The sequence below is a fragment of the Anser anser genome (assembly GCF_964211835.1).
Source record: "Anser anser genome assembly, chromosome: 6".
Lineage (NCBI taxonomy): Eukaryota > Metazoa > Chordata > Aves > Anseriformes > Anatidae > Anser > Anser anser.
The window spans coordinates 16,416,029-16,440,271 of NC_139726.1; the positions used below are offsets into that span (position 1 = coordinate 16,416,029).

Here is a 24,243-nt window from a genome sequence, read left to right on the forward strand (position 1 = left end):
GTTTCCTTCCTTTGTATGAACTACTACTACGTCGCTCTCTGGGGTTTGTGGGCATGGATCTGGTGGTTCTAAGCAACACTAGCATCTGCACATGCAGCTGATAGGATCAAGAATGCTGACCACAGAAGCATTATTAGGCTAGGAGGGCGATGAGATACTTCTTGCATAAAAGCTCTGACAGGCTTTGGCCTGTCTGATGCTTTTGACTCTGAGTTAGGAACTCTTTTCCTTGAAAATTTTATTCTGTCCCCGTTCAAGCAGCTTTTGAAAAGTTGCTGGAAATACAAGGGTTATTTCAAACCCAGAGCCATTCTACTGTAACTTTATGAACAGCAGGGTCGTGCTTTTGGATAACGTGGTCACCATTTCAACTCTGCCACTCAGAAAAACCCCACGCCTTTGGCTAACTAGAATTGGAGCACAGGCAGTGTGCATATCTGAGCAACAGACACCAGACTAGGTATTCCTTTGGCTCTGGACATTTCCATCATCAAGGAGTCACAGTGCCATTGCCATCATGCATCTCTTGGGTGCCTATCAGGTCCTGTCCTTATGTTCTGACAACAGCACTTGGGAGCGCAAAACGTAAAAATGCCAGAAAAATATTAAGTTTATACCAGCAGTGGAGGATTTTAACCAGTGCCATTCATTGTTTAAATATGATGATAAGAGTTTTCTGTAACGCACAGGGAGGGAGTCTCTATTTTTAGTTCTGCATATCTGGGTCAAGAAGTCTGTTTAAATGCAGATGAATTTAACTTTTTTACAGGATTGAGTTATGAAAGTAGCTGCAGCTGATGGTAGTGATAGGGTTGTTTAGTTAGGACAGCTGTTCAACATACATCTTCTTGGAGGTTCTGGGATTTCTTGGGGCCAGACCATTGCTGGCATATACTCTGCAGCTGGTTACTGTAGCAAATCCATGGAGGCATTTGAGACAGAAATCCTGCAGTGAAAAAGAGGAACATCATGGAAATGGAGATTGTCAGGATTTACCTACCAGTTAGAAAAACCTATCGGCATTTCTAAACTTTAGTTGAGATGATAATACCTCACTTCCAGGCATCTCAGTGTATTCTTGGAAAGGGCACTCAAGCAGGCACCTACAAAAGGTGCAGGTCAAGATAGAGGCTGAGTTTATGAATAAAACTAATGGTAATATATTGAGAAACAGCATAAAATAGAACATGCCAGTACTCTGTGACCAAAAAGGTGTTGATTTGTTTACTCAAGTGAAAACTTCTGCATCTCTTTCATGATGACCAGTATTCCAAATCTGCTCATGCAACTGAGAACTCCCGGTAAAGCTTCAGTTGAGTTTTCACAAGTGTTTTGATACACTGACAAGTTTTACTTTAGATGTTCTCAGTGAAGGAATGCAACTCTTGCAGTTAGTCATTGGCAGTTTTAAAAACCTGAAACCTCTGTAAGTGTAACAGTAAATAAGACCAGATAGTTTGCAAGACAAGATCTCCATATTTCACAGCTCTCGTCTACTGTTTTAGAAATGCCACCATTAAGGGCTGAAGTCAGGCTTGTCTTTTCATTTATTATTGAATACTCTAGCTAAAATTGCATTGATATATTACTGAAGGATGACTGACTTGCCCTGGAATAACCTAAAAAAAAGTCTTCTGAAATGTTGATATTCTTTCTTTCAGCTTTTTCCTGGCTGAACTGGAAAAATGTCTTCAAGAGCATGACCGTTTAGCACAGCTTTTTATTAAGCATGTAAGTTTTATTTTGTTACCTATCTCTAGTCTAATCGTCATTTAAAGTGTGATAGCTCCTTTCCAAAAGCATCTGCTTGTGTTGTCTTGATATTTTTACATGTCTAAACTTAATTTAAACATCGTTATTCATCTTCAGCGAGCAGATGGGTTTCCCCGAAACATTAGTCACCATCTTCTTGCAGACTTCTTATTTTGGGGTAAAAATTGATCTCTCAATTAACTGGCTTCCCCCATGGAAACTTCCCTTGCCTAAGGGGCAGAAGTGGGAAACAGAACCAGTTATCAGTTTGCTTCCCCACTTCAGGAAACTAAATCTTTGATTAAACTAAAAAGAAAGATGACCTAGCAGAACATTTTAGCAATTTTCTGCCAGCTTTTAATAGCAGAACAGAACGGCAGCCAATATCTCACAAGGCTGCTGTGCATCTTGTTTTCACAGGAGCGCCGATTACACATGTATGTGGTGTATTGCCAAAATAAGCCACGATCTGAATACATAGTAGCTGAGTATGAGGCATATTTTGAGGTAAGCGTGGCTCATTATCCGTTATTGCTACTTACAGCTGTGAGTCCTAGCAAAGAAGACTATTCTGTAACCAATGAGGTTTGTCTAAAACAAACTCCAGACCATGTTGGTATTGTGCATGCTGCTAAATTATCTGCTATAGGGAAGAAAAGTTCATTTTGTCTCAATTTCTAATGTTAATTTCTAATACATACTTGATCCAGTGCTCAGTGTCTGTCGTCTTCAGAGTGCCACAACTGAATTCTGTCCAAAATAAAACAGACTTTTTAATCTGTAGCCTACAAACAGGGGAGGAGGTGAAAGTTGTTGGAGCTGGGTGGTGCCTCTCATAAATTTCCAATAATGTTGTTTCAAGAAATCTGTGGGACTAGACACATTTAGATATTAATGTGAAAGAAGCTTGTTTAGCAATGGGAAGATATTTTGTTTCACCCAAGGGCACAAGGCGTGTTCTGTAGGACTTGTTTGTGAGCAAATCCCTGCCGCAGTGGAGAGAGCAGTCTCCAGACCTTGCAGCCCTGCTCGGTCAGCTCAAAGTGGGAAGGAATCTTGTGCTTTCAAATGTCTTCCAGCTCGGTCATGACTTTTACCCAGTCCCTGCCTAAATAGGATATGCCAGATTTTTAAATCCTCTAAAATACCCTTTTGCAAACAAAAGATTAAGAACAGATCAGCTTTCTGTAGAAATAAGTCTCTGCGGAGACATTTTATCTCTGCCTTACTCTGTGCTTGTTTGCAATTGTTTTTTAATCCTCAATTTTTAGGAGGTTCAACAGGAAATAAACCAACGACTAACCATCAGTGATTTTCTGATCAAACCCATTCAAAGAATAACTAAATATCAGCTTCTTCTCAAGGTGAGTGGAAAGATGCAGTTTGGATCTTGTACTAGACACTGTTATTTTAAATCAGCCTTAGTTTTAATTGAAGAATAACTTCATAAAATTAGGAAGAAAGAATATTTATATGTGGGCATACAATGGTAGCATCCTGTGAAAAATGTCCAGAGAGCTGGAGGGTCCCATCTGTGGGAACAGTTTGTAATTGATGATAATCAGATTTTTTTTTTAATAATTTTCTGTTGGAATATTTTTATAGGAAAATAAATTTCAAATATAAATTTTCATCCTCTAAAATTTCAAAGCAAACTTGCATTCAAGTTTTTTAAATTGCAGTACATGCACACGAGACGGTGAATAAAGCCATTCTTTGGTGCTGAATGGTATGTCACTATTTATTCTGAATGTCTCAGAGTATCTTATCACTGAATATCTCTCTTCAAATTAGCATGCAAAACATATTTCCACAATATTCCGGTCTGAAAATCTGGGGAGTCCATGGTAATTTTTTCCCCAAGGAGTCTGACCACTGTGGCTTCTGCTGACTTTATTCACTATGCCAATTACTCAGCATTTCTGAATATTCATCCGTAGGGGTCTCAAGGTAACATCCAAAATTAGGCATGTCTGAACCATACACTGTAATTTCCAGCAGTACCAGGGCTCTGAGGTGGTTTCTCCTCTTTTTTGAACTAGTCTCAAGCAGGCTGCCATCAGCCCACAGTTTGGTAACTGCACACTTGTGAAGAGACAGCAGCATGTTCCCTGAAATGCCAAAAGGAAAAGAAAATTCCTCAAGCGTGTGTGGTCCTGTGGCTTAAGACAGGGACCAAGTCAGCATTCCCGAGGGCTAATCCCAGCTTTGTCTTTTTTTGTGGTATTTTCAGCAACCATCCACACCCCTTTTCCATATCTACAAAGTGGTTATAACATTCAGCAACTTCTGAACATGTATTCATTAATATTAGCAAGTTCCTACTCAGAAACTCACATGCTAAATACACTTTTTCTTTTTTAAAACTGACATCTTCTGTCTTCTCTTTCTGAAGTGCCTTAATGCAAACCTTTCTGCTTTCTCTAGGACTTCCTGCGGTACAGTGAAAAAGCTGGGCTAGAGTGCTCGGATATAGAGGTATGTTTTCATGGTCTCGACAGGTACTGCATTTTCTAATGGCACTTTATATGCAGAAATGAAAACCCCAGTAGTCTTTTAACAGTGATTGAAGATCCCGCTGATATTTCAAATGTGATGTTTCTCTTTAGCTTCAGTCAGAAGAAAAGATGAAGGCATGGTCCTCTTTTAGACATTACTGTAAATGTTCAGTACGTGAGGGCCTCAACGTGAATAATTTCTAGCAATGATTATGCTGTTGGAGTCCATTGTTTGACACTTCGCTTTTAGGGACCTTCTGATTTCCTCGTACCAATACAACCTTTGTTTTCCTTAACAGAAAGCAGTTGAATTAATGTGCCTTGTACCAAAACGCTGCAATGATATGATGAACCTGGGTCGCCTCCAGGGCTTTGAGGTACGTTCTGCTTGTAATTACAACCAGGCTAGGAAAGGTGTTTTATCTTTCTATGATTGTCTCTACAATCAGCCCCATCCCAGGCTGTTTATCTAGTGCTTGCTCTTCTCCAGAGGTGAGCTGCATGCTTTAGTGAGGTTTTGAAGGTGTCATTCTAAACTTGTAACAATCAAGCTATTGTTTCTTCAAAATGTGAGGTCTGTGAAAGCTTCTGCAAGCCTGAATTAGACTTCTTATCTCTGTTGTCAGAGCAAAATAAGCATTGAACCAGACCGCTCTGCCTGTTAGTAAGGTCATCTAACATTAACAGCTCCCTCCAAGTTTGGCAACATCCAGAGGGGACTCGTGAGTTACAACCCCACAGGTTACAACTTGGGGTTTGTAACTAAGCCAGTGTAGTCTTTGGCAGACCCAGTGAGATGTCTTATCTCCAAAATGAAGTTTAAGTTTCTCATACCTTGTTATACATCATGGCATTCCTGCAAACAGGTAGGTCCTGTTTCGCACCTTCAGAGGTTGCGTCTTTCACTTCGGGTTTGGGGGAGATGAACACACGACCAGAGGGAATCCAAGGCACTACAGTAGCAAATTACTTAATGGGAACAGTGTTTGAAATTAAGTACAAAAACAGTCTACTTGCTTTTGGTTTTATATGTACATATGGTGGCGATGATGGTAAAGAAAACTTGTGTTATTGTCCTTAAACTGAGTTCTTGATTTAAAAGATTGATGCTTTAATAACTTAGAGGGGAAATGTCTCAAATGAATTCAGCTCTGCTTGAAATATAGCAGATCGTCTCAAGGGACCATGCTGGGTTGGGATCGTAACATTGGTGCCTTGTCTGCTTCTCAGGGCAAGCTGACGGCTCAAGGCAAGCTGCTGCAGCAGGACACCTTCTATGTGACCGAGCAGGATTCTGGAGTTCAGTCCCGACCAAAGGAACGTAGGGTGTTTCTCTTTGAGCAAATAGTTATCTTCAGTGAACTGCTTAGGAAAGGATCTTTAACACCAGGCTACATGTTCAAGAAAAGCATAAAGGTAAGAAACGGAGTGGGAGAGGTTTATTCTATTTGATTGTCACATAGGGAACTCTTATCAATTTTCTGTACTGTGATTCAGGTCTGTCCTGCCATAGCTGGACAACAATCTGCAGAAAACACTTGCATTTACTTCTCAGTATATCAGAAGCCATTTGAGACCAACAACACTAAATAAACCACTGGTTGTGTAAATTTACTGGGTGATTTTTAGAGGAAGCACAGCCAGGGCAGAGCCTCTGACACTCATAGCTCTAAGCTAGCAAATATTGCTGCAAAGCCTGCAGTAGTCAAAGTAAGTGTATAATAGTTGCATTTAAGCATGATTATAAAAAGTGGGGTAAACAAAACACTCGTCTAACTGTAAGTCAATATTAAGCTTGGATGTGACATTACTGGAAATACCCTTCCTAGGGTATTGCTCTTAGTGTAAATGTGAGTGTTGCACGAGACAGAACTATGTCAAAAGCAAACAAAAATACACACAGTAATAAAAATGTAGTGAAAAGGAATTACAAAACTAGCTAAACTATCAAGAAAGTTTTAAGAAATTAATTTTATTTTTAAAATAATCTTTCTAGAGTATGGGATTGGAATCAAAAGTAAAAACTGAAAGTAACCAGGGAAAACACGTTTGTTTGTGTTCTTTTTCAAGGGTTTTTATGTTTGTTTAACAAATGCAGAATTCCACTCTGAAATGGTAGCTGAGGGTGAATGTGTGCTACACCTCTTTCAGTAGAACAGCCTTTGCTGTGGCTGCAGAAAGAGCAAAGTCACTGGTTCATCTGAATGTCTTGATTATTCAAAGGTGATAAACCAGTCTGGGATTGATTTCCTTTCCAAAGATATAGTTAAAATATAGGGAGAATTCATTGTGGAAGTGTGGGAGAATGCATTGTGTTTGCACTGAATTTTAAATGGTGCATTAATACGAAACAGAAGAGAACAATGCCAGGTAAAATAATGCATATTAACCATATGATCTATGATAATAAACAATAGATAATAGGCATCTTCTTGGCTGACAGAAACTGCAGCATTTACTGAAAAGCATATCCATTTTCAAGTCGCTGTATTTCATAGTTTCCAACCAAGTAATAAGTTATAAAGGAAAAACCTGAAGTGTACAAATAAACATTAATCTTGATTTAGATGATCAGCTTTGGTTTTATCCTGCTGCTGATTTAAATCATGATTAAAGTTGGAGATAGAAATAATGTAAATCATTTTTGCTTCAGTTTATTGTATGTATAACAATGAAGCTTTTATCTGCAGGAAACAATTCCTGAATTGTATATTGTAGATAAAGAGAGAAAAATAAATCTCTTCTAATGTCAATAAAATTAGCTTGCCTCAAGGGTATGGGTTGCTTTTCTAGTTAAACAGCTTATGAACATAATGCTGTTCCCACTGCCTGAGTTGCTTTAAAATTTGTGTGTGACAATTTTCCAGTCTCTGTTTTCTTCCATTTGGCAAACAGCTCGTTCTCCTGTGCCTGCAGCAAATGTGGGATCCCCCGTGGCTCCATGTGCGTCTCCCCCACTGCAGCAGGGAGTCTGTGCACCAGCAGCACTCACAGCCTGCTCCCGGCCCCTGCTTCAGCTTCTGCCTGCCTTTGCTGTGCTCTCGTGCCTTCCTGCAGGGATAGGACCATTCCCTATATTGGCTCTTACGTGCTTTCTTTACTATCTTGCTATCTTAGCACTAACTATCAGGTTGCCTAGCCATCTTATGGCACGTGGGCCATTGCAATGCTTCGGTACTGTCTTTGGTCACGCTTGTCCAGTTCCCTGGGAGACACTCCCTGAGAGATGTAGGCTGTTTCCCTGCTGAGCGTATCCTCCCACACAGCAGGAGGACCTCGCCAGCACCAGAGGTCCCATTTCATTCCTCTGTGTCACAGCCACTGCTGAGCACCGAGGCCTCTCTGTTAGGGTAAGAAGTGCATATGACTTCAGATGGAGCCATTCAGGTCTGCCAGGGAGATTAGGTTCCCAAATACTCGTCTCCAAGGTCTGCCACACTTAGACAGTGACAGAAGCTTCATCATGATGGCCTACATTAGCAAAGAGCCCTTCTTTATGCAGTGAGGTAGTTGGCATTCAGAAATAGCACATCCCTTCTTGGACATTTCTCAGTTGGATACCTTTCAAGGTTTCAAAAGACCTACATGGGTAGCCTTGGTAAATGCGTCTCGCTGAGACACAAACAGTAGGTGTGGGACTCTGACCTGCGAGTCCTTTTCTTAGAGTCATACCAGGATTGACTTGCTTTGGCTGTCAGCCAGAAGAGCAAGAGTTCAGAAGAGGCACTGACGAGGCTCGCTGTCCACTCCTTTCCTTGTCTTCATGTCAGAAGAGTTTCTGCCTGTCCCACTAACTCCACAGGGACCCCCAGAAGAGGGGGAAGAGGCTCCTTCTGTCTTGCAGTTTGAGTGCTGGACAGCATTCAGATGTGGAGTGGATTTCTCCATACCTTGAATGACGTTCAGAGCAATAGGAGGGAGACCTAGAGGGGTGTGATGATCTTAGTCTTCAGAGCTATCTGCCTTTGACAGTGAGGACCCTCCTTTTTTGGTTTGTGGGTCTTTTTTTTATTTTATTTTTTTTCCCTGCATGGGGACTAACTTGTGAAGTCACATGGATGGGAATTTCAGTTGCTATCTTGTAAATTAACTTGTCCTTGTCATGATTCCGTTATAGTAACCCCAAATTGCCCTCCAAGCAGAAAGGATATGCCAGCCTATTCTTGTTTACTATCACAGATATGAATAACTCAGGAGAATTCAGAGTTATGAGTACACTTACTCAGACACCTCACAAGGACGAGGTATCTTACAGGACAGCAGCTGAAATTGCCATCCATGAGATTTCCAGGAAGAGTATCTGTGACTACAGTCAAGTGAAGTGATTGCACACAGATGATGGTGTAATCCTCTAGAAATAAGATCTGTTGGAGCATCTGTGGAGAATTGCTCTTTTTTTGGTATATCCCCGTACAGTGTCCATTCCAGTCTTTAAATAGTCTAAAGACTGAGACTTTCTTTCCATGGAGGATAAGAAATGTAAACTCATTTAAAATGGGGGAATGATAGACCTTATTAACATCTTAATAGGAACAGTTTAACTATGTTTTTGTGTTACAGTAACTTTTTAGCACATCAGTCAAGTCTGTGTCACCTTAAAATAGAAATTGTAATTGAAGACAAGACAGATGGATGTCTGGTACATCTGTAACAGCTTTGTTAAGCATCGTATTTCAGCTTAAGATCTATCTGCCTAAATCAATATGAGCCAAGTTCTTCTGATTATAACCTGGCAGTCTGTTATTGGACTCAATTATTTTCAGGAACTTTTCACAACAATTTAATTCTGATACTTGAGTAATGCTAAATCATGCTCCATGTAACACATGCTTACCTTGGCTTATTTCAGATGAACTACCTTATCATTGAAGAAAATGTGGACAATGATCCTTGCAAGTTTGCCCTAATGAGCCGGGAAACATCAGAGAGAGTTATTTTACAGGCAGCTAATCCAGAAATTCAGCAAGCTTGGGTACAGGACATCAACCAGGTTCTGGACACACAAAGAGATTTCCTAAATGGTATGTACATGGTCTTTGCGATGTTTCCCAAACTGTGACACTAACTGGGACTCATAATCTTTGCATCTTCGGTTCCTCAGTAAGAAAAACATTCAGCAACTTATTTTTCATAAGGAAAATCCCATGGAGAAAATGAGAGCCCGGTACATGCAAGAAGTTACAAGTGACAGCTGGTGTTCAAAGAGACCACCTCAGTAACACTGTGCAGAGGTCTCAGTCCTGCGTGCCAGATCGGCTGAGTGGGATGGTGAAAGAGGTTGGGGCAAGGCTGTGCTGAACTGCTGGGTGGCTCTGGAGCCCATCCCTGAGGCTGCAGGAACTCCATCTTGCATTGAAGATTGCAGATCATGCTGGCCTGCCTCCATTAGCGGTGTCTTGTGGGCTGATTTTGGCAGCTTGGTAATGGCTTGCTGTGTGGTCGACCTGCTGTATCAGTCAGGTTCACGTTCAGATCTCAAGCCCCTTGTGTCAATGGCATGCTGTGGTGGTACTTTCATGCAAGATCCTTTAAAAATGCAAGGCTATATCACCTACTGCTTTCCATTCTATAAAGAGGCTTTAAATCTCATCCCTTCCCAAGACCATGTCAAAACCAGGATGCCATTGTATCAACACAGTATCTGCCACTTGGTCAGAGCAAGTCATATCCCCAGGAGCCTCTTACTTAATGTCACCATGTGCTACAAACTGAGGACGTGAGGTGGGATGAAGGCTGCCTCACCATCCATCCACCCCCGTACTAAACTCCATGGGGCAGCAACTGCTTTCAACAACAACAACAACAACGACAAAAAGAGAGGGCAAGGAAACATCTGGGCTTGATTCTCCTGGTAACTACAGGAGCTCTGCATGAACAGAGGTCTTTTCAAAATGTCAGCTTTGCTTTAGGAACAGATTCAGGGTTGTTTGAAATACTATTTCAAATTAAAATAGTGTTTCTATTAAAAATAATAATAATAATAATGCACCCATGATCAACAAAAGTGTAGATTTTGAAAGTACAAAGGAACCATTCAGTTAACAATTTTAGTTTGTTCTTGCTCACAATTGGGTAGGGGAAAGAGAAGCAACCAGGACTAGAGTCAAAAATTAAAAATAGTATCTCTTTTTGTTTGTTTGGAAGCAAGAAAGTGGGAACTATTTCTTTGGAAGTTTCCAGAATTGTTTTGCAGTATTCATTTCAAAATTGTTTTGTACTATTAATTTCAAAACAGCTTATTTTTTAAAAAATGAAACTTATTTTAAAAAGCATTCTATATTTAAAAACTTAATACATAATCTATAAAGAAATTTACTAGCTTGAATCAAAACTTTTTGGCTTGGCACAAGTTTTTAGATTTAGGGTGTTATATTTGTGGATTTTTTGTTGCAAAATCTGAAGAGTCTCCTTCAATTCACATCCAAACAAAACTTCTCTTTTCTTCATTGTGGAGTTTTGTGTGTGTATATATATATATATATATATATGTTAATTTTAATTTAGCACAGTTTTACTTCTCAAAAGTAAAATGGGAAAGGGTTACAAAGGCTGTTCGTGGAAGTCTGAAAACTGTGGCTGAGCTGAGAAGAGAAAGTGTGCTTCACGTGATTCCAAAGCTTGCTGTTTGATTTTCGTGACTTGGAATTGAAAGGGCCTCATACAGTCACTGTAAAATGATTCCTTGAAGAGATTGGTGAGATGAGCAGCTTGAATTCTCCTGTTTGACTGGCTGATACCAAAACTTGCTGGTTTTGTGTCAGTGCCGTTGACTTTGAATGAGGGCTTATTGGAATAAAAGTAAATTCCAGGAATGCTCAGCTAGAAATTTTTCTGTAAACCTAGTGAGGACTCCATAGACACTACTGCAGTGGTTTTGTGTCCCTTCCATGTCTGTCTATTATTTTTTTTTTTTTTAACTTTTTCCCTCCTGTCCTCCCAGGACTTACTTCCCGGTCAGTCCCTTTTTCTACTGAAGCATCTTCATAGCCCCTCTTTAGCCTCTGTTCTGTGAGGCCAGCAAGGAACATGATGGGTTAGGAATAAAATTTTCAGTAACTGTAAAGCTAGAAGTAAAAATAGATTTATATTAAAACACAGGCTTAAGGATTTACTTTAAACCTATAAATAAGATCCAAGAAAATGATATTGTATCCAGTAGAGCCTGTCCAGTTTAGAACAATTTAAGTGGCTTTTAGGAGGTAATCTCATTGAGGCTGACTAATCTTTAAATACGTTCTTTAGCTTTGCATTTCATTAAAGCGGATGTTTTCTGTCCTTAAAATCATATTAAATCCACACTGAGCCAATGCTACGTAAACTTAATAACAAGATATTCCCTGTGAGTTCTTGCGCAAGCTCTCTCTGATTTTCTGTCTTTAACTGTGAAGCCCTAGAGAGTAAGGCACCAGCATAAACCATAGTATTTGCATAGTCAGTTTGTAAACGTAAAACTTGGTGCAATTACACTGTGATATTCAAGCTTTTTATATTTTCCCTTGGAATAACAAAAGCTGCTAAGCTCAAGAAACAGACTGTGCAGCAAATGATTGCCTGTAGTGTCTGCTCTCTACTTCTGCTTTTAAGAAGCAAGGTTTAAAGAAAATATGTCACCAATGGATAAAGAAAGTACGTCAACAATGGATGTATTTCTTATGAAAAATGCGATTGATCTGTATTTTTTTTTATCATGTTTTATGAGGGCTTTTTTTTGAGAGAGAGCAAGTACACGGACATTGATTTTTGCCAGAAGCCTGTAAGAATACTAACAGATGTTGAATAGGAGACAGGAAGCCAGGCATCACTGTCATAGTTAACTGTGGAATTAGAAGCCACCAGTGGGCTCCAAGCTGAGCACCCTTTAAAGGCACTGATAAGGATGTATTGTTTCAAGATAGAGGAGTACTCATTCAGGTCTTATTGCTAAAGATCTTGCAGCCTAATCTGCTGTATAGACTAGAAAAATGTCACTGTCAAAATCACTGTCAAAGATGTCCCCAGCCCTCCTCCTACTCAGTGGCTGATCTGCAGCAGGACCAAAGCATTTTCAGCGGCTGTTGAGGTAAGCGAGTGAAATGGGTAGTCCCTGTGGCAGAAACACGAGTCACTTCTGTGGCAAGGGTGACTGCAGAGGCTTTTGAGCCAATTAATCTTCCAGATTGCTACAGGTCTACGTTAAAACGTGTGATTTTGAAGAAAACAGTGGTCTGGCCTCCTTGATTTTTTTAGTCTCTTGTTCTCTAGTATCAAGTGGTTTCTTGTTGGACCAGCCCTGCATTTCTCTGGAAGGGGAACATTAGAGAGTATGTTGTGTGGTGCTGAGCCTTTCTGTTTGTCTTTCCTTTTCCTCTTGTTGGGAAAGACATTCCTTCTGTTGTGGTTCCCTGGCTGGGCCGATGCTGTGACATTATGTCCTCCTGTCTGCCTCCTGCTAGACTAGTCTCTCCGCATTCCAGTAGGTTTAGTCTGGTGCATGTACACAGCATTAACTGCCTATAAATCAGCCATTAAAGCCACATGACATGCAGAAAACAAACCCATAGGTCTGGGGATGGGAGTCTGAGCCTAGTAAATCTGTCTCTTTCCCATCCCATGTGAGTCCCAGCCCTTGTCCCTTCTCCTCCAAACATATCAAATTCTTCACCATCTGGCATTTCTGTCCTTCCTTTTCCCAGAGAGTAAGCTCTATCCGTGACTACAAAATGTACTCTTTCACAAGCAGTCTTTTTTAAAGGCCTGTGAAGCTGTTTAATATTGCTTTTTGGGTGTTTTCTGGAGAGGTCTGGGCTGCTGGGATTGATATTGTTGTACCATCTATACTTCCTAACTTGCTGGTCATCTCCAGTGGTTTCTTTGAGCCAAAGTAGTTAATACAGAAATTGCATAGGGAGAAAAGTTTCAGTGCAGCATATTTGAAGAGAATTTAGTAGTCAAGCTCTCATGGGAATACACAAATGAGATTTATGGGTCTTAATCTGTGTTTCCTGATGATAAGCAAAATTCACTATAAAAAAGCTGTACATCTCTTATTCAGACTTCTTTTTTCAGGATTATTTTTCTGATACTTCATTTGTGCAATTTCAAAGAAACTGAGTGCAATTACGCGTGCTATGAATGGCAAATGAGTTAGCCCACTGTGCTCGTTAGAGAAGCTGTTCCTCCCAGTAGCATGAACTGCTGCGTTCAGTTCATGCACAGTACAGCGTGACACGCTTGCATCCTGTGTAGCTGTGAACGTGCCATGTGCTTCCTTGGGTGGCATTTTCTGTGCCTGTTTGTTTTGCAATTTATGTATCTGCTCTGATCGAGTCACCCCACACACCCCCTACATCCCTTTTCAATGTCATTGAAAGCATATCGCTAATTCTTGTCCTCTTTTGCAGCGCTACAGTCTCCCATAGAGTACCAACGCAAAGAAAGTAGCTCAGCAGTGCTGAGGCCCCAGACCGGTAGGGTCTCTCAGCCCAACAGCAGACCCTATTCTTCTGTTCCAGTAGGGTCTGAGAAGCCTTTGAAGGCTACAAGCCGTAATCCCTCTCTCCCACCCCTGAAGATATCTACCTCCAATGGCAGCACAGGGTATGAACACTCACAGCCCGGAGACAAGTACGAACAAAGCAAGGTACTGAACTCATCTGGTAAAACATGATCTCATAGTCCATTTCTTGTACCATAGACTATCAGTGACGTTAGCTTTAATTATCAGCTAACCAGGTCAACAGGAATCAACATACTGAAGCAATGGTGTGAAATGTGATTTGAAGTTAAACGGAGACTGTGAAAGCTCTGGCACTCAGGCAGGTGGCTCTTCAGCTGGAAATCTGGAACAGAACCTGTCCGGAGCCCTGACCCCAGTGTTCTTCAGGGCACTACGTTTGTGGACTTGGTGAACTGAATTTCCATTTGCGGTATCACCAACAGCAATATTCAGACCTCTTTAATATCCATTAACCACCCATTCCTGAAGAGGTCTACTCCGATGGTTTAAATAGCTTAGACCTTTTCTCACGTAACAGCTCCAAAGATGCCAGCTGAAGGTTGTAATCCAGGTGCGTGTGCACTACCCCAACACAATTCACACAAACCAAGGAGGCAGTAACTGTCAGTGGTGTTTGGGCCCAGCTGCTGGCTGCAGTTAACCAAAGCCACTTTCCAGTACGACCTATATTTAAGATCAATGAAATGTGTGAGTATTCATTTGGCTTCTAATGTGAGCCTTCGTTGGTCTTTCCCTGCATTTGGTTCAGCACAGGTAGTTCATCTGCAATACCACGCAAATGAGTACACTGCTCTGGCACTGTCACCTTCAGAACAGCTGTGAAATCTAGTCCGAAGCAGGAGGCTGGTTTGCGTCAGGTTTCTGCTGATGCTTCAAATCCTCCTCTACCTATGTGAACTTGCATGTGTTTTGTATCTTTTCCCCTGGTGCAGTTAGGCTGGAAATGAAGTGCTTGCTGTGACTGCTGCCAGAAAAGGCAGGTTCCTCAGCACCGCCTGCTCACCAGGTTTCTCTTGTGTCCACTTCCACAGACTGATTTGGGAGGGTGCAATGGGACCTCTTCCATGGTGGTGATTAAAGATTACTATGCACTGAAGGAGGATGAGATCTGTGTGAATCAAGGAGAGGTGGTTCAGATCCTCGCTATCAACCAGCAGAACATGTTCCTGGTGTACCAGCCTGCAAACGACCACTCTCCGGCTGCTGAAGGATGGATCCCTGGCAATATCTTGGCTCCCCTCACTAAATCCACCACAGATAGTAGCGACGGAAGCATCAAGTAAGTGCCATGTTGGCTTCGCTGGGAGCACTATGTGGATTTTTTGAGGAAAATAAATAAATAAATAAAAATAAACAAACCCAAATGGTAGGGAATTCCTGCTGATTTTTATCTACAGTGCCATTGGAACAAGTTGAGTGGTCAATTCACAGCATCGGGCGGCTATGGTGGATAGCTTGGGTTTGGCTTATTTTTGTTTTGTGGGGTTTTGTTTATACTTTGGAGAGAAATAAAACCATAGATGGTTAAAGACATATTTTACGTTACACCATTTTACACCAACATGGACCTGCTTGGACTGGACTTATATTTATGTTGTATTAAGTTACTAATCTATATATTGGTTATAACAGCATCTAGCAAAAAAATAATCAGGCCCTGTGTTGGACTGAGGTTCGCTTCTCTAAGAGGAGAGATTTTGTTGTCTATGGCAATTTCCTTGTACAGCTTGTATCTTTTTTTTTTTATTTTGTTTTGGTTTGTTCTTTTTTTTCTGTTCGCAGTAACTTTTGTAAAATATTTTTTGGTTTGCAAGACCCCCATCCAAGTACATTCCTGTATAAAGTATTTTGCACTATTTAAAAAAAAGAAAAGAAACAAACTCATATTGATGAAGTCAGGTTGTGCAATATAATGGATAGTCGCAATGTTCATCATTGTACCTGTAATGTAACTAATTTTAAATGTACTATTTTAAATATGTAAAATAAATTTTCACCATGAGCATGTTTTAATGAGGTAAAAGAACTAGTTTGACCCTTTTTTGTTTAGTTTTGTTTTGTTTATAACATTTTGTTGTTTATTTAACAAATGTGTGGATATATATTTTTCTTTTTTGATTTTTAGAAATTTGTCAGTCTGAAATGACTAATGCAAGAAAGTGTTTTTTTGGTATTAAATACAGAAGGTACAACCCTCTTTTCAGTAATACCGATTGATTTCTTTTAACATCTAAAATGACTACATGGTAATGCATGGTGTATGCTACAAATTCTGTTATCTTACGTGAGTGCCTTGAGGTGCAGAACTGAATGTGAGGAAAGATTTTGTGAGAGATTCACTAAAAGTAATAATTTGGTATCTGCTAAAGATTCAGTTAAGAAATACAGTGACTTGACCCATCAGTCAGTGATCTCAGGAATACTATTGAATGCTATTGCAAATGAAAAGTTAAGCCAAAGAAATTGCTCAGCACATCTCTTGCTCGTGTGCCACAGCTATTCCTGGGTTCCCCTTTAACCACAATCTGCAAACATGTGCCTTTACATTCACCCCAGCACTGGGCTCCTGGTGGAAGACTTTGATTTCATGGCAGCTGTGCAGTCAAATTCTGCAATATAGTCGTATGAATTGGGGCCAGGAAGGAATACCAGAATTGAAAGACACATGCATTGCACTTCTCTCTGTCTTAAATCATGTTTTCAGACTCAGAGCTAAAACAACGCTGCAACTAAAGAGAAGCTTGAATGACTTTCTAATATAAATCCTATGGGTTAAAAATGCAGGTGTTTTCAGCCCTGTCCAGTCTGCCAGATCACATGGACTTAAAAATAATAAAACTGTTTCTTCTGTTGACAAATACTGTACATAAAATATGTGTTTGATCCAGTAGTGTTGGCATCATGATAGGTGAGGGTCAGGGAGTCCATCAGCCACATCCTTGACTCTTAATCATATTGTAAAGGAAAGTGGTAAAGGAATTATCCCGAAGTGCTGGATAATACCCCCTGGTCTGCACACCTAATGCAGACCTCCCCCAAAAATGCCCGAATATCAAGCGACCCTTCCAGTCCAGCCAGGGCATGCAGGGAGTGTTGGTGCTCCTTATGCCAAAACATGATTGCCCGTGCCAGCCGCCAGCTCCATGCCACTGGTGGGGACCTGGGCCACAGTGCTGCCACGTCAAAAACAGTCACTATGAACCATTTTGGTCTTATGTCAGTGCAGCCAGTTGCTGGGAGGCCCGTGGGTTTACTTTTTAAAAAATGAGCTATTGTACAGCTCCAGTCAGGTGCTGAAATACAAAAAGATGGTTATGAATCATCATCAGTGGTCATGGGGGAGCATCGGCTGTGTGGGGTGTCCTTCAAGTCCTACCTTGCTAACATACTGCATTTTATTGGCATCGCAGGTGATCGTTGGATTACATGCAACTTGCTTTGTAAAATGTATCAAGGTACTGTAGACGTGACATGACATGTGCCAAACATTGGGCTTAAAACATGCAAATAAAATTTGCATGACTTAAAGGTGGGCAGATGCTTTGAACCTGGATCCCGGCTCATCACACTGCTGTTTTGAGAGCTTTCAGCTTTGGACAACATACCACTTCCCAAATCCCCCCCAGCCTGCCCACTATTTAAACCAAATGAATTCCATATTGAGAATTGTTTTTATTTTATTTTTTTTTATTTTTTTATGTCTGCTTTGATATGCAATTTCTGTTGTTGACACAGCATTGCTCTTACAAAGGGTGACATGGTCTTTTTTTTTCTTTTTTCCAAGAGTAAGGTCACAGGCACAGTAATGAGGGGTGAAAAACGTTCTGGAAGTCATGCCTGCTGTGATTCTAGTCAAAAAGCATGGACTGGTTGATGTTCTCTCTATTCGGATTGGCAAAATCAAATATTACACTAATGGGAAATTCTTGGTCTTGAGAGGCAGAGCAGAGCTTGTCATTCTAGGAAATTACTTATCTCTTGGAAAGTTAGTGATGTAGCTCCCATTTTCTGAGCTATTCATGTTCTGAGTAACATGTAGGGAGCAACACCTTCAATTTCTTAAAATTTTTTATTTGTTCGACCAAGTAATCTATTAAGATGGTTCTCATTTATTTAGATTTGTTTCACTGCTTTTAACCAACAAGACTGAGGACTGAATTGACCTTTTAACTACAGCAAAAATAAAATAAATCTCTGTTTGTGGCAATGCAAGACAAAGTCCCTGAAACCAGCTGACCGAGTTCTAGTTGCCTGCTTCCATCATGGGATATTTTTTCCTGCTCCATGCATTTAAACAGCAACTGTGGCACAACATCTGCTTTGCAGAACTCTTTGGTTTGTTTTTTAACTTCAACTCTCATTGCTCAAGTAGAGATAGGCGTATTGCCGGTGGCTTTCACTTTCTAGGGAATTGCAGTAATCGCAAATGTGGATGCTGGTTCTCCTTTCCAAATCCTTCCTTCCTGCTATGATTTGCCGTTTGATTGCTGCGTTTTCTGGTACAACAGGAAGTCATGTTCATGGCATACCCTGCGCATGAGAAAGCGGGCGGAAAAGGAGAGCAGTGGCAAAAATGAAGCCAATGGGCCACGTAAATCCAAGGATATTCTGGGGAACAAAGTCTCTGTTAAAGTGAGTAAGGCCATCGGAAAGCTGTGTGCCACTCTCCTGCTTCCCATCCTTTTCACCCCCTATAGCATCCTCTCCTGAGAGAGGGAGGGGGAGGCAATTTTGGGCTTGTGTTTTTTTTTTCCACTTCAGTTATCTTTTTTTTTTTTTTTTTGTAGTATCCATTTTAGCAGGATTTTTGCATGCAAGATAAAAATGCAGCCTTTGTTTTTCGTTTTCTTTTTCCTGGCATCCCATACGCAAGTAAGTAATCTTCATTAAAAGACTATGTATAAGGTTAAATAACTGTTCTGTAAATAACTGAAAATAGTGAATGACTTACCTCTGATCTAGCCCAATCTGCAGCTCCATCAGAGCAACTGCAGCGGTGAGAAAGCCACCGGGTGAAATGAATGCCTTTTTAATGTTGATGAGTTTTCCTTAGGCCAATATTTCCCCACATATTATGGTAAGGGGTTCTCAACCTTGAGATGCTAAAGAAGTTCGCTCTGGGGAGATGGTCTGAATGACCTTTTTATTTCCATATTACCAGACAGGAAAGAGATGCTGACTCGGTCTTGCCAGGAGAGGGTTTTGTGTGTGTCCGTGTGTGTGTGTGTGTCCGTGTCTGTCTCTCTCTCTCTGAGATCTCCCAGTGTGGAAAAGGTTGAGAACGGTGGGGTTAAGCTCCATCTTCTGCTCTGAGTGCCTGACTACTGTGCTCCAATTGAGAGGATCCATCTCTATAAACCAACCATGAGGCCTGCTCAGGACTAATCTGGGGCTATCCCTCCCAGCAGAGGCAAGCAAACAAATACTCGTTGTGGTTTTGACACAACCAAAGCCCAGCCTTGATGCAGGAAAGCACTTGAGCATGTACTATGGATCCACCCCTCTCCAGGAGAGCCCATGATTAAGTGTTTTCCTTTCTGGAGGCTTTCCCTCATGTATGCCTCGTGAAACAGATGGCATGTGCAAAGAGGAGCCCTGCCACTGCCACCCGGCTGCCCCTCGCACCCAGAGCTAAGGGCAGCAGCTGCTGCAGCATGGTGGTCACGGGGCTTCCTTCTCCTGCTTCCTTGCTGTTGTACTGCCCGAACGATTTGCGGAATCACTGCCTCTCCTCTGGCAAAAGCATGTCTTCGCCTTTGCTTCTCTTGTTTTGTTGTTCGTTTGGTTTGGGTTTGGGTTTTTTTTTTTTTGGAACATTTTCTGTCCTGTTATCCGTCCCCATGCTGCTTACAATTCCTTGCTGCTCTGCCCTGTCTAACCAATCTCTCCTCTAATCTCTTGTTCTCTTTCTTCCTCTTCATGCTGCCAAACAAGGAGACAAACAGCTCAGAGGAGTCAGAGTGTGATGACCTTGACCCCAATACTAGCATGGAGGTAGAGACAATCATCCTTGTCATTATTTTTTTCCAAGAACATGTGCCTGTTTTGAAATGCCTGTGCTGGAAGGGGAGCTGGTGGGTCTGCATCGCTCATGGACATATGTGCCAATTAAACATGAGTCACACAAAGCACCAATTCTGTTTTTGCCAAGCAGTGAACTGGAGTTCAGGTTGCCTTTGTGATAGCAGCAGTGGAGGAAGTTGAGGAACAAGTTCTTGCTGAGCTGGAGGCTTACATAGCCGCCCTCAGTCGCTGCTTCCCACCTGGGACCTCGCTCAATGAAATGATCGTGCATGCTTGTCAGCTACCAATAAATGCAGCAGCTCTCTGTTTTAAAAACACCCACTGTCCTGGCAACACATGCAGGGCTGCTAGTCAGGTTTGTGTTGTGAATTACTGGAGCAAACGATGTTGCACCAAGCTGGTGCTTTAAATATAGATCAGAAAAGAAAAAGTTTCTTTTTTTTTTCCTAGCAGTTGATGTCACTTAAAAAATGGGAAATTGTGTTTCTGTAAAGGTACTGGAAGACTTTGGTAAAATTAGTTGCTTTAATGTACCTGTATCATAGACAAGACTAATGCAGATAAGTGGACCCAACTTGTGATGCATTACACAACTCTTTTTTCCAGTGTGAAGCCACTGATTTTAGTGGAGTGACCAAGACATGCCTTGTTAAGAGAGCCAGAAAGAACTTAAAATCATGAGAGCTGTATGTCTGGCTCTTCTCAATTAATATCTTGCAGAGCCCATTTTTCTGTGTATGGTGACCACGCTAAACACCTGTGTACATTGTACCAAGGCTGAAAGAGCTTCCTACTGAAACAGGCAAGGAAAAGGTTCAGCAAAACCTCTGATTTTGTAGAGATGGTAGAACAGGTCATTGGAGAAGAGGGATATTGCACCTCCAGGAAGCTGTTAGCCAGATTGCACTACAAACATCCTGCAAAAGAAAGCTGACCTTCCTCCTGGGGTTAAAAAACAGCAGAAATGTATTGGGATGTACCACCTCAGCTATTAACCTGAAGGTTCTCTTCTATTTTAATTGCATTGGCATCAGTAAATACATCTTTGAGAAAGGGATGTGTGCTAAAGGAAAGCTTGTTCTCCCTGTCCCTTTATTATGGATGTTGTGATGCTCCTTCTCAAATGTGTTGTGAGAAATGTATTGGATTAAGGCCTCAGGAGCTAAAGCCTTTTCTCATTAAAACAGAAGCAAGGCAAGCTTTTTCCACCACCAGAGCCTGATACAGGATTTCATCGTGCAGGAGAACTGTGGAGGAAGTCAGACAGTGATGGCAGAGCATCAGGAGGTCTATGCAGAGATGTCTAACCTGCAGCACAGCTGGCTAGCACACCTCAACAGCACAGGCCTCAGCATGCGCTGCGGAATCTCTTCTCAGAGGAACTGCAGGTGGATCTCTGGCAGCTCCCAGGGCTGGTGGGCTTTCCAGGCTCTTTCTAGTCTGCATTCCTCTCCTCTGGTGATGGTTCCAGTTTTCAGGCTTGTCAGTGAGGGGAAAGGAACATTAGCAAGTCCTTTCAAAATCATTTATCCCCACCTCCAGCTCCTTTCCTGAGGCAGGCTCACCATGGCACGGTGGAAGACTTTTGGGCGTGACCCAGTCCATAGGGGAAACATTAGTCCCTTGCTTTTGCAGGTTCTTGTGTCCCGTGATTGTGCTTGTGCCTGCACATAGTATTGGAGCAGGACTGTCAAATCCTCCGTCAGCCAGCGTGTTTTCGGTCTCCCCTGGGGGCAGTACCCGATACAGAGGGAGTAGGGCAGCTGGTGTACATTCTTAACTGTATTTTGCAGAAAAAAAAAAAACCAAACAGCTGACTTTTCTGGCTTTGTGTCTTGTGCTTAAATATTGCTAAAAAGCTTTGATACCCTCTACACCAAGCTGTGCACGTAGTGAAAACCAGCCTCTCCCCAGGCTCCCCCTTCTCTGTTCCAGGGGTGTGTGGTGAGGTGGCGAGCTCCTAGGCTGGGAGCATCACCGGCTGCCGGCGGTGGGGGCAGACCTGGCTCTGACACCTGGCTCAGCTTGTGACAGTTTCATAGGCTCGGCTTGTGACAATTTCACAGTCTGTGGGAGTGCTGGCAGGAGAGCTGTGTCCTGGCACAGACACCACCATTTACAGGCCCACGCGGCCTACCTTTGTCATTAAGGAGGAGGCCTCTGTACTTACAGCCTTGGGCGAGTCACCCGGCTTCTTCTACAGGGCTGTCACCCCAACAGGCCGACATCCCTCTTCCTGTCATACGTGAGAACAGGCTCCCAGTGCTAGGAGAAAGAGAGCAGGCTCTAAATGCAAAGAAGCCACATTAATTAGTTGGAAGTGTTAGTGAATTTTACCTCCAGCCTGTTTCCTGTGCGAGAAGTCAGTAAGCTGGTCATGATATATCCATGAAGTCCCACTGCTGCTGCAGTCTTTCAGGTCCAGCTTTGGTTGCTATTTATAAAATACCACATATCTGTTCAGTAGATTACAGATTATTGAAGCACTTTGACTTTGTTTTGTTTCAAGGGGAAATAGAAAGAAAGAAAGAAAGAAATGTGAAGAACATATAATGAGAGCAAAAACCTAGAATTGTGACTGTTTTCAAAAAGCTAAAATGTTATTACTATATTTTTATCTGCATAAATAGAGAACTTTCCATTCTTTGTAACTTGGAATAGAAATTGTATCTCTTGGTGGCTGTTTCTTTTCTTGTAGTTTATCAACATGTAATGAAAGCGGACAAGAATGGAAACGAAATATGGTGGTGTTTTGTTTTGTTGTAGTTTTTTTTTTCCTAGTTTCTATTTTGTGCAATTGTTACACAAAACAGAAGGTGTAAAGTCACCTGTCAGGTATGTGGAGTGTAGGAGCAGGAATGTGAGGAGCAGTTGTAGCCACGTGAAGGATAGGAGTAACCTGTATTTAAGAAAGATCAGAGTGTCCCTTTCCACGTGTCTGTAGCTAATTGCACAGGGACAGGCAGTTCTCCTTCTGGGAAGAAGGTGTATGTCCTTGTGAATCAGTGAATATCATCCACACCCATGTCTGGGGTCCTGGACAATGACACAACTAATTGTCGTACAATTCGGTGTCATAACACCTCGTGGGGTTTCAATATTGCTGAGGAGGTCATAGGTCACCTGTGCAGATCCCATCAGGCCACCTCTCTTCTCTGAGCACATGTCCTCCCAGCAGACCTGATGGAGCTGAGACTCGCTAAATTCAGCTTCCAGGCTTTGGAGCAGACCTCTTCTGTAGGGATCTGACATCTTGTTTTGCACAGGGCGATGCCAGCTGCGGTGCATTGCAAGTAATCCTGACCAACAGGCAGCCAACACCCAGTGTGTTTGTTCCTGCTTCTTAGCCCTGCAAAGGTGCGATGAAGTCCAGGCCCACCCTGAGTTGGTGGAAGTGCCATCAGTAGGTTAGTGAGCTGGGATATTGCCAAGGTATGTAGGTTGGGCTTCATCATCATTTTTTTTTCAGTTATGACACTTTAGTACATTCAGGACTACCCAGAGACTGAGGGAAATCAGCACTGGGAGCATGCTGCAGGCAAGAACATCGTGTTAGCATCCTCATGGTCCAAGTGGTTGAGTAAGCAATGGCTTGGTGGATAACAGCATTGGCTTCACATCAACTCTCAGCTCAGGCCAGGAATTCCCAAGTGCTTTAGGTAAATGTGTTCATCCCTCTGCCTTGAGTTTTGCATCTCCAGAGCATATCTAACATACTCTCTCTGCTCTCGAACAATACTGGTAAGGAAGCCTTTCCAGGTACAGATTATTTTCCCATGGCTGTTTATGCGCGTAGCACAGCACTGCCTTACTCTGGGAAGAGGCTCTTATCACAGGTACAACAAGAGCAAGTGCAATTCTGAGAGCTTCCAGTGTCCCTGGGGTGGCCTCCACAGGCAATACCAGAGTCCTGCTGCCCTGGGTGGACAGGGATGCCGTGACGGAGTGGGCAGGTGGCTCATCAGGTGTCAAGCCAGTTGGCAGCACAGGTGCTGCAGTTTAGCTTTTGGAAAAGAAACAAGTGATCTACTTAATCTGCAGGAAAACAATAGGGTGCCACAACACGGTGTGGTAGCCTTCAAAAGCAGAGACACCCTACAGCTACAGCCATTGAAGCACATCAGCTGGAGCCTGATGCAGGGAATAGGACTCCTGCCGTGTACAGACCCACAGGACATGGCCAGCATCCCCTGTGGCTCCTCTCAGCGGCAGCTGAGCCCATCCATGCTGGGTGCCAGAAGGCATCCCCCCTCCCCACCAAAGGCCTGGTACTGTGGGATGTTTCATCAGGTACCATTCTTTCAGTTTAAATAATTTCTCCCACTGGGGGCACCTACCCACATACAGGGAGAAATCCTTATTCGCTCCACTTATCAAGAGATTTCTCTTGTTTTTTTTTTTTTTTTGGGGGGTGGGGGGGAGGGGGAAACTTGTTCCCCCTAAAAATTTCACATTAGAAGTTGACCTGATCAG

General features: G+C 42.1%; 1 protein-coding gene across 32 annotated transcripts in view; it reads left to right on the top strand.

The window, feature by feature from the left end:
- Positions 1–24,243, top strand: part of KALRN (kalirin RhoGEF kinase) — a 502,153-nt gene that overhangs the window by 458,431 nt on the left and 19,479 nt on the right. For 22 of the 32 annotated variants that reach the window (XR_014586050.1, XM_083841888.1, XM_083841895.1 and 19 more), the window contains 11 exons: positions 1,662–1,731; positions 2,173–2,259; positions 3,024–3,116; positions 4,180–4,230; positions 4,550–4,627; positions 5,481–5,666; positions 9,100–9,271; positions 13,631–13,869; positions 14,778–15,025; positions 18,255–18,378; positions 19,681–19,740. Coding sequence is in view for 29 of the 32 variants with exons in the window: in XM_083841888.1 (XP_083698014.1) it covers positions 1,662–1,731; positions 2,173–2,259; positions 3,024–3,116; positions 4,180–4,230; positions 4,550–4,627; positions 5,481–5,666; positions 9,100–9,271; positions 13,631–13,869; positions 14,778–15,025; positions 18,255–18,378; positions 19,681–19,740 (1,408 nt within the window). In the remaining 3 variants the exon portion in view is untranslated. Of the gene's footprint in view, positions 1–1,661; positions 1,732–2,172; positions 2,260–3,023; positions 3,117–4,179; positions 4,231–4,549; positions 4,628–5,480; positions 5,667–9,099; positions 9,272–13,630; positions 13,870–14,777; positions 15,944–18,254; positions 18,379–18,533; positions 19,741–24,243 lie in introns of those variants that run through there. The other 10 variants (XM_083841893.1, XM_083841894.1, XM_083841892.1 and 7 more) reach the window with 7 other exon arrangements.